Raw genomic sequence first — 13503 nt, 5'->3', positions numbered from 1 at the left:
GCCAGGCCCACTCTTGCAGAGCCCCACAGGACCAACTCCGTCTTAGGACCCAGGGCCACCCTGTGCCCAGCCCAGCCCTGCTGCCAAGTCCCAGGACAGGAGGAATTCTGGTCCCTGGAATTCCCACCCTAGCGGCCCCATCCTGGTTCCCTTACTCCCCAGGGCTTTCCAGAGCCCTGGCTGCATGGGGCCCCTCCTCACACACACACCCCCTTCCAGCTTCCAGCTCCTGCCTTGTCCCACCCCTTGGGAATGGAGGCTGCCCCTCCCACACACACATAGGGACCAGCATGCCGTCCCCTGGATCCCACCCACAGCAGGAAACCAGAGAGTGCACGTGTGACCTTTGTCACCCACCTCGCTGCTCAGCTGCAGACACCTAGGTTGTAGGGGCCATGTAAGGACAGGCTCCCTGGGACCCCACCTTCCCTCCGTGCAGAAGTTGGACCCCTCAGAGCTGGGGCCTCACTATGTGACCGGGCTGGTGGTCTTCACTCCTGTGTCAGACCCCTGGTGGTGGGAGGCATTCTAGAGAAGGGCAGGGGCTCTGAGCCATGGCAGGAGAAGGACTTAGCAGGTATCCCCACCCCTCTATTTGGGAAGTCAGACCTTCCCCCAACATAGGGGTGCCGGCTAGGCAACCCCATCCATAGTTGGCAAAGCAAAAGATTTTATTCAGGAGAAGGTACAAAAATACTCATCTGTGATATGGGGGTGGGGGACCAAGGCCGTGCTCACCATTGCCTTCCAAGGTGTCTTGGAGTCTTAGACAGGTTAAGTCCCTGGGTCAGGAAGCTTGCCTGACCTCATTTGGATGATGAAGTTCTAGGAGAGAGAAAAGAACAGGCCCAGGGGTTGGGGAGGGTGGGGTCCACTAAGGATGGGCAGACCCATCCCCAACAGAGCCTAGTGTTCCCAGGGTGGGCCCAAGGGATGCAGATGGGGGCCCCTTCAAAGTCACTCATGGGCAGCTCACAGCCCTCAACTGTGCCCCTAAAACTAGACACGATGAAACAGGACAGACTGTCACATGCTGAAAAGATGGGGGGCAGAAGTCAGGAGGAGAAGGGGAAAACAGCCAGAAGGATGTGGTGCCCAGTTGGATGAGGGGCACTCCAGCTCAGCTCTGCCTTGCAGTCTGCTGGCCGCTGAGTTCCTGGGCTGTTAACAGGAACAGAGAGGTGAGGTCTCAGTGGCATCCTGGGTTAGCCAGGAAGTAAGTACAATCCAACAGATTTATAAAGGTCCAGTCCCTCACAGGACATCCTGATGGAACTAACCCACTCAAGATAAAAAAATAAAAAATTTAAAGGATGCATGCAGTGAACACTTACCGTGGGAAAACAACTTGGTAGACAGAAGCCCCCCACCCACACCCCCCAAAAAACAGGCAGTATGATGATAGTTAATTAAGGAATCAGTTTAACTGAAAAATTGCCATAAAATAAAAAGGAAGGCTACTTAAAAGAAAAAAAAAAAAAAAAAAAAACACTGTTACTGTAAATTGGTCCAGGGCTTAGATTGGCTTTCTGGGGCAGTGTAGTCCAGAAACACATGAAGTTTATACTCCTACAAATGGGGTTAGGAGAGCCACTCGGTCAAAATAGGGGTCAAGCTCCTTTCCTAGGCCAGTCAGGTCCCCAGGGGTGCCCAGGGAGCCATGGGGGTCTGGGGAACTCACAAGCTGGAGGGCTCTTCCTTGAGCTGGGTGCTGATTCTGGACTCAAGACGCAGGGGTCTCGAGTGCCTGGAGGCTCCTGGAGCCTGCTGGGAGTCCCGAGGTGTTGGGATCAGTGGTGGCAGCAGTGGCAGGGGTGGCAGAGACGGTGGCCGGGATGGCACTGTCATTTGGGGTCCCGAGGAGGCTGTGCTGATGCTTGTACGGGGGTACAGGGCTGGGGGGCATAAGAGACACTCCATATGTCCAAGAGCATTCCATCTGGAGACCCCACCCTTGGAAGGACTCAGAGCATGAAGCCCCAAGACCGGAAAGGCTTTATGGCCACTGTAGTAAGGACCTGGCTGCCTAGACCATGGGCACCCTACCCCCAAAACATATGACCTGGGAGTGAGTGGGGATCGAGAAGAACAGGGTACCCAGGAAGGACTTGGGGTCTGAGGGACACTTCCAAATTCTGGCTCTGCCTCACCTCCCTGCTTCAGGGGGCTTCTGGTTGGGAGACGACCAATGGGGAGAGAAGAGGGGAGACAGAACTTGTAAACTGCTCTCTGCCCTATAGAGGCCTGTTACCATGGTGACATGAGTCCCAGGCTCCTCCTCCCACCCCTGAGACCTCTGCACCCTAAGAAAGGGCAGCCCTGGGGCAGTGGGGGGGGGGGGCGGCGCAGAGCAGCTCAGAAATAGATGACGTGGGCCAGGAGTCCCAAGTGGGGACTTGGGGACAGGTACTCACAGGAGTGGACGGTACCAAACACCGAGCTGGTACGCACACGGTCATACAGGTTTCGAGATGGGGGCCTTGGAATCTTCACAGCTTAGGGTGTAAAGCAGAAAGATGGAAGTGGGGGTCCCTTGCAGAGTCCCCCCCATACCCTGTGGGCAGCTCAAACCCCTGAAGGTCCTGCAGGAGGCTCGGGAGGCGCAAACCTGTTCCTGGTGATGCTTCTACCACCACGGCGCCCGTCCCCACTGGAGGCCAGACCACCACACAGCTCCCTCCCCTCCCCGCTTTCATGTTTGACCCCAAAGCCACCCCTTCTTGTCCAGCTGAGACTCTCCATAACTGACCACCCCGACCAAAGGCCACTGCCTAGGAAGAGTTAGGGGTGAGTGGGAGAGGGAGGAAGAAAGACCGGGCACCTGCGGTCAGTGCTGTTTTCCCATCTAGCTCCTGAACATTCTCATTCCAAATGTCACTTCTCAGAGGGTTCTGGGACCTCAAAGGGCCCCTCTTTCACCTCGTTCTCTTCCATACCCACGTTTTGCTTTCTCCTCCCTGAACTTGCTGATCCCTTTTTATTTTCGGGTCCCCACAGAACACACGCTCTATGGGCCAGAGATTCTGGCCTTCCTGACCACATGGGGCATCCCCAAGGAGGACACAGGAGTCACTTGTGGGATGACCAGCAGCATGTGGCAGCTCAGGGAGTTCACCTTCCAAGAACGATCATTCTGTAGCGATACAGGGAAGGCAGGACCCCGATGGGAGCCATACAGAAAGCTCAGGCAGGGTGTTCTGTCAGCCTCAACACTGCCCCAAAGCCCTCCAGTGGGCTGGCCTGGACCCTCATCAAGCCGCATCCTCATCTGGGGATTCTGTGCTGCTCCCCCCCTCCCAGGTAACCCCTGGTCCCTGTTCTCTCCTCTGCTTCTCTGTCATATTGCTATGCCCCACACCCACAAACCTCTTGCTCTCCTGATGCAGCCTCAAGGTTTCCAAGGCTGTAAATCTTTCAAGAAGCAGACTTCCTAAAAGACCTCATCTGTCTCCCAAAGAGTGACTGGCAGGTTTGAACCAACCTTTTGGTTAGCAGCTGAGTGCTTCACCACTGTGCCATGAGGGCTTCCTACCAGCTGACTCGTGAGACTAAAATTCAAACCCCCTCAATGAACCAATGATGCCCGAGACAAGGAATGTGGACCCAGGTACAAACTCCAGCCCCAGGGATGCTTTCCCTCTAAGGAGCACCCTGTCTGTACTTGTCCGACGCCCCTTGTACCTGGAATTCTCCATGTCCAAACTGAACTTGGCCTTGCCCCCCGAGTCTGCTCTTCCCCACTTTCTACTTCTGTGTTGTCAGAAGCCTCGCTGCCAGCTTTTGAACCCTCAGCCCCCTCCATCAAGGCCTCTAGAGGCCTTATTCGTGAAGAACAGTAGAGAGGAGCTCGTCAGGAATGTTGGGGAAAGAGCTCCTTAGGCAAGAGGAGGTCGTGGACCATGAAACAGCACCGCCCAGCCCTAGAGCTCTGAAGAAGAGCCACGTGGCTGGGCCTGAGGGTACGTGGGAAAGACTGTGCCCAGACGCTCCTTAGAAGTCAGGAGGCTGAGATACTGGTCTCACATACTTGGGTCATGTGCTCAGAAGGGACCATTCCTTGGAGAAGGACATCATGTTTAGTTGAGGGTCAGACAAAAACAGGAAGAACTCAAGGAGACAGAATGACGCAGTGGCTGGCTTTAACAATGGGCCCACACGCAGCCACGATCGTAGGTGTCCAGTTCTCATGTCAACGGGGCAAGTGGTGGGTGAGAAAGAAGGCCAAAAGACAGTTCTGAGCCTCGGGACAGCCTGTACCTGGCATAGCCACTCACCCACCTGCCAGGCGGGGTGTCCAGGAACACCTGCTCACCTGTGAGCTCCTTGTCTGCGAAGACAGCGGGACGCATCTCATTCTGGTTGCTCATGCGGCCTTTGTACAGGATTCCATCCACTCCCAGGATGTCCACCTCTGCCTGTGGGCAGCCCAAGTTCCTCTGTAGTCCATGGTGCCAGAGCCCAGAGCCCCCCGCCCCACCCCAAAGTCACTTCACCCTGACGGAGCCTCAGCTGGACTCACAGTATCGTAGTGAAGCAGTTGGGGGTCCCCATAGGGGTAGAGCGTTGACAGGCCATATGACTTGAACCCAAGGTTGGTGCTGTTGGTCGGGCCGTCACCCCACTCCTGCTGGGAGCCCAGGGACTCCACGCTCCCCTCAGGGTGGCCCTGGAGCCGCTCCAGAAGCTGCCTCTCTCTGGACGGGACAGTTGTGTCACCACTGCGGAAGCCGCCTCCCCCCAGAAGCCTCAGGTGGTCCAGGAACAAAGATGGACAGAGGTGGGGCAGAGGAACAAACTGGGCCCCTCAGAACCCTGTTCCAGCTGCCAGTTCTCGGCCTCCAGAGGGACCAGGCAGGGATGGTGGGAGTGTCGGGCACAGAACCTGCAGCATCTCCTTCAGGTGGCATTGGTTCTGCTCTGTTATCCTCCACCCAGGGGGTCAGGAGGCTGGGGAGTGGAGCTGAATCCAGATTTGGGGCTAGACACCCAGGGAATCCGCTGAGGGTGATGAATACATGCAAGTTTAGATGCCAGTTCTGCTAGCTGTGACCTGGGGCTTTGTTGTTAAGTGCTGTCGAGTCGGCTCCCGACTCAAAGTAACGCTGTATACGATTTCTGAGGAGTGACTGGTGGGTTTGGACCACTGACCTTGCAGCACAGACTGACCTTGAAGTCCAGCGCTTTATCCTGAAGCGCCACATCAGGTCCCTTAATTTCTCTGAGCTTCAGTTTATTCAACTGTGAAATAGGGTCAATACCAAAGCCAGGCCACAGAGAGGGTCATAGAAGCTCAGTCTCACTACTCTCTCCCTCCAAGCGGACATGGACATCAAATCCTAGCTCACAGGGGGTTGGACTCATGGCGACACCACACGTGTCACAGCAGAACCACAGGGTGTCCACGGATGTGACCTTTTTGGAGTAGATCACCAGTCCTTTCTTCTGCGGTACCTAGGTGAGTTTGAACTGCCAACCTTTTGGTTAGGAGTCGAGCGCCTAACTGCACCACCCAGGGGCTACTGAAAACACCTATAAACTAAACACCAAACCCACTGCTGTCAAATCAATTCAGACTCACGGTGACCTGACAGGACAGGTAGGACCGCCCCATTGGGTTTCTGAGGCTGCCATCTTTATGGGAGCAGGATGTCTCTTTCTCCTGCCGAGCGGCTGGTGGACTCAAACTGCCGACCTTTTGGTTAGCAGCTGAGCACTTAACCACTGTGCTACCAGGGATCCTTGAAAACACCTATGGATGCCCTATAGACATATCCGTCTCTCACCTCCCTTGTCACCTCCTAGAATGTCCACACTTGCCCGCAGTAGGCTGGCCATGCCCTGCTGCAGGACATCCCTGTAGGAGTGGGCTCCCCAGCTCCAGTGACCTCAGGAGGCAGCGCCCCCCTTCAGCCGGTAGCTCACCTCATCTGTTGCCGTTGCAGGTACTCATAACTGTTGGCGCTGGTGGGTCGCAGGCGCGACAGCTGGTGGGCTTTGCGGATGGTGATAAGGTGTCTGGTGAGGGACAAGAAGGTACCAGCAGCTCAATGAGAGACACCTGTGGCCAGAGCGCCCTGCAGCTCCCACCTGCCTCAGGAAGCCTTCCCAGGTACCCTGGGGGCAAGCTTCCCCATAAATTGCCTTCTCTCCAGAAATGTCCACAGCCCTAATTCTGAGGGATTTTGATTACACTGTAATCTCCATAGAGCGCAACGTCCACATTTTCTGATTATAAAAGTTGTGGATTGAATTGTTGAAGTCCCAACCTCAGATACCTGTGAACGTGGTCCTGTTTGGAGATAGGGGCTTTTAGCTAGTATCAGTTAAGCAAACATGAGGCCACCCTGATCCAATATGGCAGTTGTTGTTATGAAAGAAGAGATGAGAGACTGGGAGAGCCCTTCAGACTAGAACCCTTAGTTACTCTTGTGGCTCAACTTTCAGCCAAACAATAGACAGGGGGAGGCAGGCACTGTAGGAGAAGCACTTGACTTCAAGGTCAGTTTGAACTGCAAAGTCGGAGGTTCAAATTCACCAGCCGTTCCTCAGAAATCCTATACAGGGTCGCTATAATTGGGAGCAGAAGCGAGGGCACTTGAGAACAGTAACATAGGGCGTGAGGTGGGGTGGGAATAACACCAGGAAGGTACCACCCCATAGATCAATCAACCGCACAAGATCAAAGAAAGCATTAGTCTAGGGATAAAGCTCAGGACAGGAAGGGATGGGAAAGAAAGAAGAGAACTGATAAACACAGGGAGGCAGCGACAAAAGTACCTGGTGGGGATTGCAATCAGTGTCACAAACTGTTGAAAAATGGAAAACCAATTTGCTGTGTAAACTTTCACCTACATCACAATAACAGGAGACAGGAAGATACACCCAAGAATCCCAGCCATGTAAAGATGGAGGCAGAGATTAGAGCAAGGCTTCCACAAGCCAAGGAACACAGGAGCGCCAGCACCCACCAGAAGCTTCCAGAGACAAGAGATGCACGAGACGGGGTTTCCCTCAGAGCCTTCAGAGAGAATCTACACACACCCTTATTTTCACTCCTCACTGGAAGTGTTGTTGTTGTTGTTGTTAAGTGTTGTCAAGTTGGTTCCGACTCATATCGGCACTGTAGAGGGAGGAGCAGCTGGTGAGTTACAATTGTCGACCTTGTGGTTCAGAGGAATCTCGCAGTTCAGGGCTTTATTTCACAGCACCGCACCAGGACTCCAACTAAAACTGGGAGATGACAAATTTCTCTTCTTGTACCCTCACTGTACCCTCAATGGAATCCTGGTGTGGCGCTGTAGGATAAGCACCGGACGGAAAGGTCGGTTTGAACCACAAAGTCAGTGATTCAAACTCACCAAGCCAACTCCTCGGAAACCTATAGAGGGTCGCCTATGAGTTGGAACCGACTCAACAGTTCTTAATAACAACAACATGTCCTCACGGCTGTCTAGTCCATTCCAACTCACAGGGACTGTTTAGGACAGAGTAGAACTGCTCTAAATAGTGTCTGAGACTCTGGATCTTAATGGAAGCAGAAAGCCTCATCTTTCTCTCACGAGTGTCAGGTGGGTTCCACCCACCGATCTCACAGTTAGTGTTGTTATGTGCAGTGGAGTCGGTTCAGACTTATAGCGACTCTGCATAGGGTTTCCAAGGCCGTAAATCTTTACAGGAGCAGAAAGCCTCATCTTTCTCCCGCGGAACAGCTGGTAGTTTCGAACTGCTGACCTTGCGGTTCGCGGCTCACAACGGACTCATAACCACTACGCTACCCACTGTACCACCGGGACTCCTTTCTGTCCTTATAAAGTCATCCAGTTGGTGGTATTTTGTTATGGAAATCCTTGGCCATTAATACAAAAGTAAAACACCTGAACAGGTCAACTCATGGAGTTCAAAAGCAGATTGGTCGTTGCCAGGAGCTGTGGGAACAGGGGTGTGTGGAGAGATTGCTGAACGGGTATGGAGGTGATGAAGAGATTTTGGAATTAAGTAGAAGTGCTGGTTATGTACTAGCTGCCACGCAATTGTTCACTTTAAAATTGTGAATTATAGGTTATGTCAAAGTTTAATCTGAAAAAAACAAAACAGAGTCTCCTGGATGTTGGAATGGTTCTACAACTTGGTCTGGACAATGGTAACACAGGTGAATACATGTGTAAAATCCATGCAGCCATGCAGTGAACATGTGTGTATTTTTGCTATGAACATGTTAAGGAGCAATAACATTTTAAAGCCACAAGTATTGATGGTCCAAAAATTCCAAAACCACAGAAAAGCACAAAGAAGAAATACATCATTGTAACTGCACAACAGATGTTTTGATATGTGCTAGTTTTGTTTTTCCCTGTTTATGTAATTCCTTTTTAATTTTTTTTTAAGGCGCTCAGGTAGCATAGTGGTTACCCTTTGGGCTGCTAACTGCAAGGTCAGCAGTTCAAGTCCACCAGCCGTGCAATGGAGTAAGATAAAGGTTTCTGTTCCAGTATTGGAACTGATTGAACGGCACAAGACCACCACCATGTACTTTTTTACAAAAATATTGTTGTTGTTGTTGTTGTTAAGTGCTACTGAGTCGGTTCTGACTCACAGTGATCCTGTATAGGGTTTCCAAGGAATGGCTGGTGAGTTTGAACCACTGACCTTGCAGTTCAAACCAACCTTATGGTCTAGTGCTTATCCTACAGCATCATACCATGACTCCATTTACAAAAATAGGATCATACTATTGGAGTCTTGATGTGGCACTACAGGATAAGCACTGGACTGCTAACCACAAGGTTAGTGGTTCAAACTCAGCAGCCATTCCTTGGAAACCCTATGGAGGGTCACTATGAGTTGGAACTGACTTGATGGTACTTAACAACAAAACACGTACTGTTCTGAAACTTGCTGTTTTTCATTTATTGCATACATTTTGCCAGTCACTCACTAAAAAATTCTTCCCAGCTACACTATCCAAGACCGTAGTCACTTGTCACATTTTATGACTCAAATTTATGTTGACGTTAACTAAAATTTCAATAAAACTTAAGTCCCAGCTCCTCTGTGGCAATAACCACAATTCAAGTGCTCAGTAGTCACATACGGCTACTTAACTGGGCTGACTGCTTGGCAGAACACTTCCATCTTTGCAGAACGTTCTGTTGGATAGCATTCTTCCTCAGTGTGATTTCTATTGGCTGAGATGAACGTGCTAGTTCACATTCATCATTTCTATATTTTTGGACTTGGAGCTGTCTCCGATTTTTGACTGTTAGTAATAATGCTACAACTAGACATCTATGGTTTGAAGGAAAAATTCCAGATGCATCAGCAAAGCAACTCCATGAGCTTTAAGTGATATGGGGTGGTAACAAGTTTCATCGGTAAACTGGTTCTCAAAGTCTGTTAAAGGACAAGAGTAAGTGCAAGCTTGGCGCTTCCCCAGAGGAGGACGACCACCCCTTTTCTTCTGGAGTTGATGCTGTCCTTGCTCACAGAAGGCACCAGGGAGGATTGATGAAGAAGGAATGCATCCCGATGATGTGTCTTTCCCCGCCCCGCCCTCCCCCCAAGGGAATCGCTGAATCCAGCGGATGGAATGGTGCACATGGGATGATAGAGCGAGCGTGTAGATGTGTATGTAAATAATGGATACAGTGCCCAACGGCACTGTGTGGATTCGGGTAAGCCAGGCAGGAGCTGGGGCGTGGACCAGCTGGGCGCGAGCGCTCTTGCACTCCCTGGCGGGCGGAGTGGGTGGTACTCACGGGCCGGTCATCATCTCCACCGGGCGGTCGCAGGAGATGCATTTTACTCGCTCAAACAGCTTCCTGGGAGAGATGCGGCTCAGTCAGCTGGGGCACCTAACCTCCTACCCAGGCGTGACAGTACTGGGGAGTGGGGCGGCGTGTGGGGGCTGGGAGGTCTGCAGATCTGTCTGTATCAGGCTCACCCCTGGATCTCTTGCCCCACCCAGCACAGCTCTGAGGCCCTGCTTGGGGCAGAGATGGGGGAACCAAAGTGGTGTGGTTCATCTCCCCGCCCCAAACAAACGCACAACAAACATTTTTGAAATAGGACTTACTGGAAAGATACCACTTATGCAGGGCCTTTGGGGACATCTGAGAGGTCTGAGGACAGGAGTGCTCCCCACCCCCGATAAAAATTAGGTCCCTCTCCTTGGGTCATTGTTTAGGTTGGGGTCGAGGTCCTGGCTGTAGCCTCAGACCAGCCCAGGCCCCATGACTGCTTTCCCCTCTGAGCATCCATTCCCACTGTTTTCTTCTTGGAACCCCTCTGCTAGTCAAGGCTAGAGCCGCCCACCTCTAGGTGTTCCTGTGCTTTCTGTGGTGGCCCCATCCTAGCACACACACACACACACACCTGAGTTGGGAAAGCCCCCCCTGAAATGTCCCAGAACCCCCATCCCCACCCCAGAAAGAGCCAGACCCCTCTCCAGAAGGGGCTATATATACTCACTTCCTGAAACCAGCAGCGCTATCAGGGTCAAATCGAAGACCCTCGATCAGCAGCTTCCGGACTATTTTCCAGACCTCTTCCATTTCCTTCTTCAGGAGGTCCAAGTCACTGTGGACTAGCTGGGAGCCAACAGGAGGAAGAAACAAGACTTAAACGTGCCCCATTCCAGAAGAGGATTAGCAACCATAAAAAGTTACCTAGAGAGCATCTTGCCAGGGATAAAGTTCTGAAGGTGGGACGAGGGAGGAAAGAAAGACTATGGGAAACAGGAAACACAGGGAGAATGTGAGAAGAGGGCTGTTACAAATCAAAATGTGTGTCACTTATTGGAAGGAAAACAAAGTTGCTTCATAAACTTTCACCCAAATCACAATAAAAAGTAAAAAAAGAAAGAAAAGCTACATAAAGTAACCAAAAAAACAAAAGCATAACCCACTGCCATGGAGTTGATTCCGAATCCTAAAGGTCCTATATAGGGTTTCCAACACTGTAAATGTTTCTCCTGAAAAGCAGTTGGTGGGTTTGAAATGCTGTCTTTGCAGTTAGTAGCCCAATACCTAACCCACAGTGCCACCAGAGTCCCCGAAAACAAAACAAAACAAAACAAAACAAAAACAGTTACCACTGAGTCATTTCCAACTGACAGCGACCCCTTGTATGCAAGGTAGACGTGTCCATAACTTTTTCAAGTCTCTGACTTTGCAAAGAGGATTACCAGGCCTTATAATAAACTCACTGCAATGGAGTCAATTCCAGCTCACAGTGACTTTGTAGGACAGAACAGTACAGCCAGACAGCTTTTGAAAGCTGAACTCTTTACAGAAGCGGGCTTGAACTGTCCACCTTTCAGTTAACAGCTTGAGCACTTTACCACTTAATGTTTTAGTTGCTGTTATTAGGTGCCATCGAGTCTGTAAAGACTCACAGCAACCCTATGTATAACAGAACAAAACTCTGTCCACTCCAGATCCCTCATCCCAGTTGTCCTAGGTTTGAGCTCATGGTTGCAGCCACTGTGTGAGTCCATCTCCTTGAAGGTCTTCCTCCACTTTATCAAGCACGATGTCCTTTTCCAGGGTCTGGTCCCTCCTGACATGCACAAAGTACGTGCCATCCTCCCTTCACAGGAGCATGCTAGCTGTACTTCTTCCAAGACAGATGGAGGTCCGTGGCATTTTTAATACTTGTCATTAACACCGTAACTCAAATGTATTAATTCTTCTCTGATTTTCCGTATTCATTGTGAAACTTTCACATGCATATGAGGCAACTGAAAATACTACGGCTTGAGTCAAGTGCACATTAGTCCTCAAAGTGACATCTTTGCTTTTTAAAGAGTTCTTGTGCAGCCGATTTATCCAACACAACCCATTGTTTGATTTCCTGACTGCTGCTCCCATTAGCATGGATTGTAGGTGCAAGCAAAATGAAGTCTTTGATAACTTCAATCTTTTCTTCATTTATCAGGCTACTATTTACTGGTCCAGTGGGGAGAATTTTTGTTTTCTTTATATTGAGATGCAACCCATACTGAAAGCTGTGGTCTTTGAGCTTCATCAGTAAATACTTTAAGTTCTCTTCTCTGTCAGCATGCAAGGTTGTGTCATTTGCATATCACAGGCTGTTAGTGAGTCTTCCTCAAATCCTAATGCCACATTCTTCTTCATATAAATCCAGTTTCTCAGATTATTGGCTCGCCATACAGATTGAATTCTTGTTGTTTTAAGTGCCATTCAGTCAGTTCTGACTCAGAAAACTCCTAGGGTTTCCAAGGAGTGGCTGGTGAGATTGAACTATCAACCTTGAGGTTCAAACCGACCTTGACGTACAGTCCTTATCCTGTAGTGCCACTCCAGGATTCTTACAGACTGAATAAGTATGGTGAAATGATGCACATCTTCCTGGATTTTAAACCACACAATATTCCCTTGTTCTGTTAAACGGCTGCTTCTTCGTTTACGTACAGGTTCCACATGAGCACAATTAAGTGTTTTGGAATTCCCACTCTTCATAGTGTTATCTATACTTTGTTATGATCCACACAGTTGAATGGCTTTGCATACTCAATAAAGCACAAGTAAACACCTTTCTGGTATTCTCTGCTTTCACTCAAGAGCCATCTGCCATCAGCAGTATCCCTCATTCCACATTCTCTTCTGAATCTGACTTGAATTTCAGGCAGATCCCTGTTGATGTACTGTTTCAACCGTTTTAAAATTCTCTTTAGCAAATTTTTACTTGAGTGTGATATTAACAGTATTGCGCGATAATTTCCACATTCTGTTGAGTCTCTTTTGGGAATAGGCACAAATGTGGATCTCTTCCAGTTGCTTGGCTAGGTAGTCGTTTTCCAGGTAGCCATATTTCTTGAGTTAGACTAGTGAATGCTTCCAGTGCTGGCTGCATTGTTTCCATTGATAGTCCATGAATTCCTGCAGTCTTGTTTTTTTATTTTATTTTTTATAATCACAGTTAGGGGGTTTATTAGGGAAGTAACAGGTTACAATTCAGGGTCAAGAATGCTCCGGATACAGTTCTTCGATCTGATGTTGTTATGAGGTGTTGTCAAGTCACTTCTGACTCCCAACAATGAAACACTGCCCAGTTTTGTGCCATCCTCACAACTGCTGTTGTGCTTGAACCTACTGATGCTGCCACTGTGCCAATCCATCTCGTTGGGAGCCTTCTTTTCTTTTGCTGACCCTCCACTTTACCAAGCATGATGTCTTTATCTAGGGACTGGTTCCTCCTGAAACCATGTCTGAAGTATGAGACAAACTCTCACCATCCTGGCGTCTAAGAAACATCCAGGCTATTTATTATTTCTTCCCACATTGTTGTTGTTGTCAGGTGCCATCGAGTCGGAACCGACTCATAGCGACCCCATGCACTGCAGAACGAAGCAATGTCCGATCCTGGGCCAACCTCACTACCGCTGCCACACCTGAGTCCATCAATGATGTCACCTGGCTGATCCATCTCGTTGGGGGTCTTCCTCTTTTTCTCTGACCCTCCACCTTACCCAGCATGACATCC

The 13503-nt window shown here is 50.1% G+C and overlaps 1 protein-coding gene across 1 annotated transcript in view; it reads right to left on the bottom strand.

Annotated features, from left to right (window-relative positions):
- Positions 1-1055: 1055 nt before the first annotated feature.
- Positions 1056-13503, bottom strand: part of LOC102841566 (chromosome unknown open reading frame, human C16orf96) — a 71978-nt gene continuing 59530 nt past the window's right edge. Inside the window, exons 10-17 of the mRNA XM_006874908.1 lie at positions 10468-10586; positions 9756-9818; positions 5923-6015; positions 4520-4694; positions 4313-4415; positions 2425-2495; positions 1682-1914; positions 1056-1161 (exon numbers count right to left, since the gene is read on the bottom strand). Of these exons, the coding sequence (XP_006874970.1) occupies positions 1056-1161; positions 1682-1914; positions 2425-2495; positions 4313-4415; positions 4520-4694; positions 5923-6015; positions 9756-9818; positions 10468-10586 (963 nt within the window). The remainder of the gene's footprint in view (positions 1162-1681; positions 1915-2424; positions 2496-4312; positions 4416-4519; positions 4695-5922; positions 6016-9755; positions 9819-10467; positions 10587-13503) is intronic.

This window comes from Chrysochloris asiatica, unplaced genomic scaffold, assembly GCF_000296735.1.
Source record: "Chrysochloris asiatica unplaced genomic scaffold, ChrAsi1.0 scaffold00305, whole genome shotgun sequence".
Taxonomy (NCBI): domain Eukaryota; kingdom Metazoa; phylum Chordata; class Mammalia; order Afrosoricida; family Chrysochloridae; genus Chrysochloris; species Chrysochloris asiatica.
Note: the sequence above shows the minus strand (reverse complement) of the source record. Positions and strands in the feature narration are given on the sequence as shown.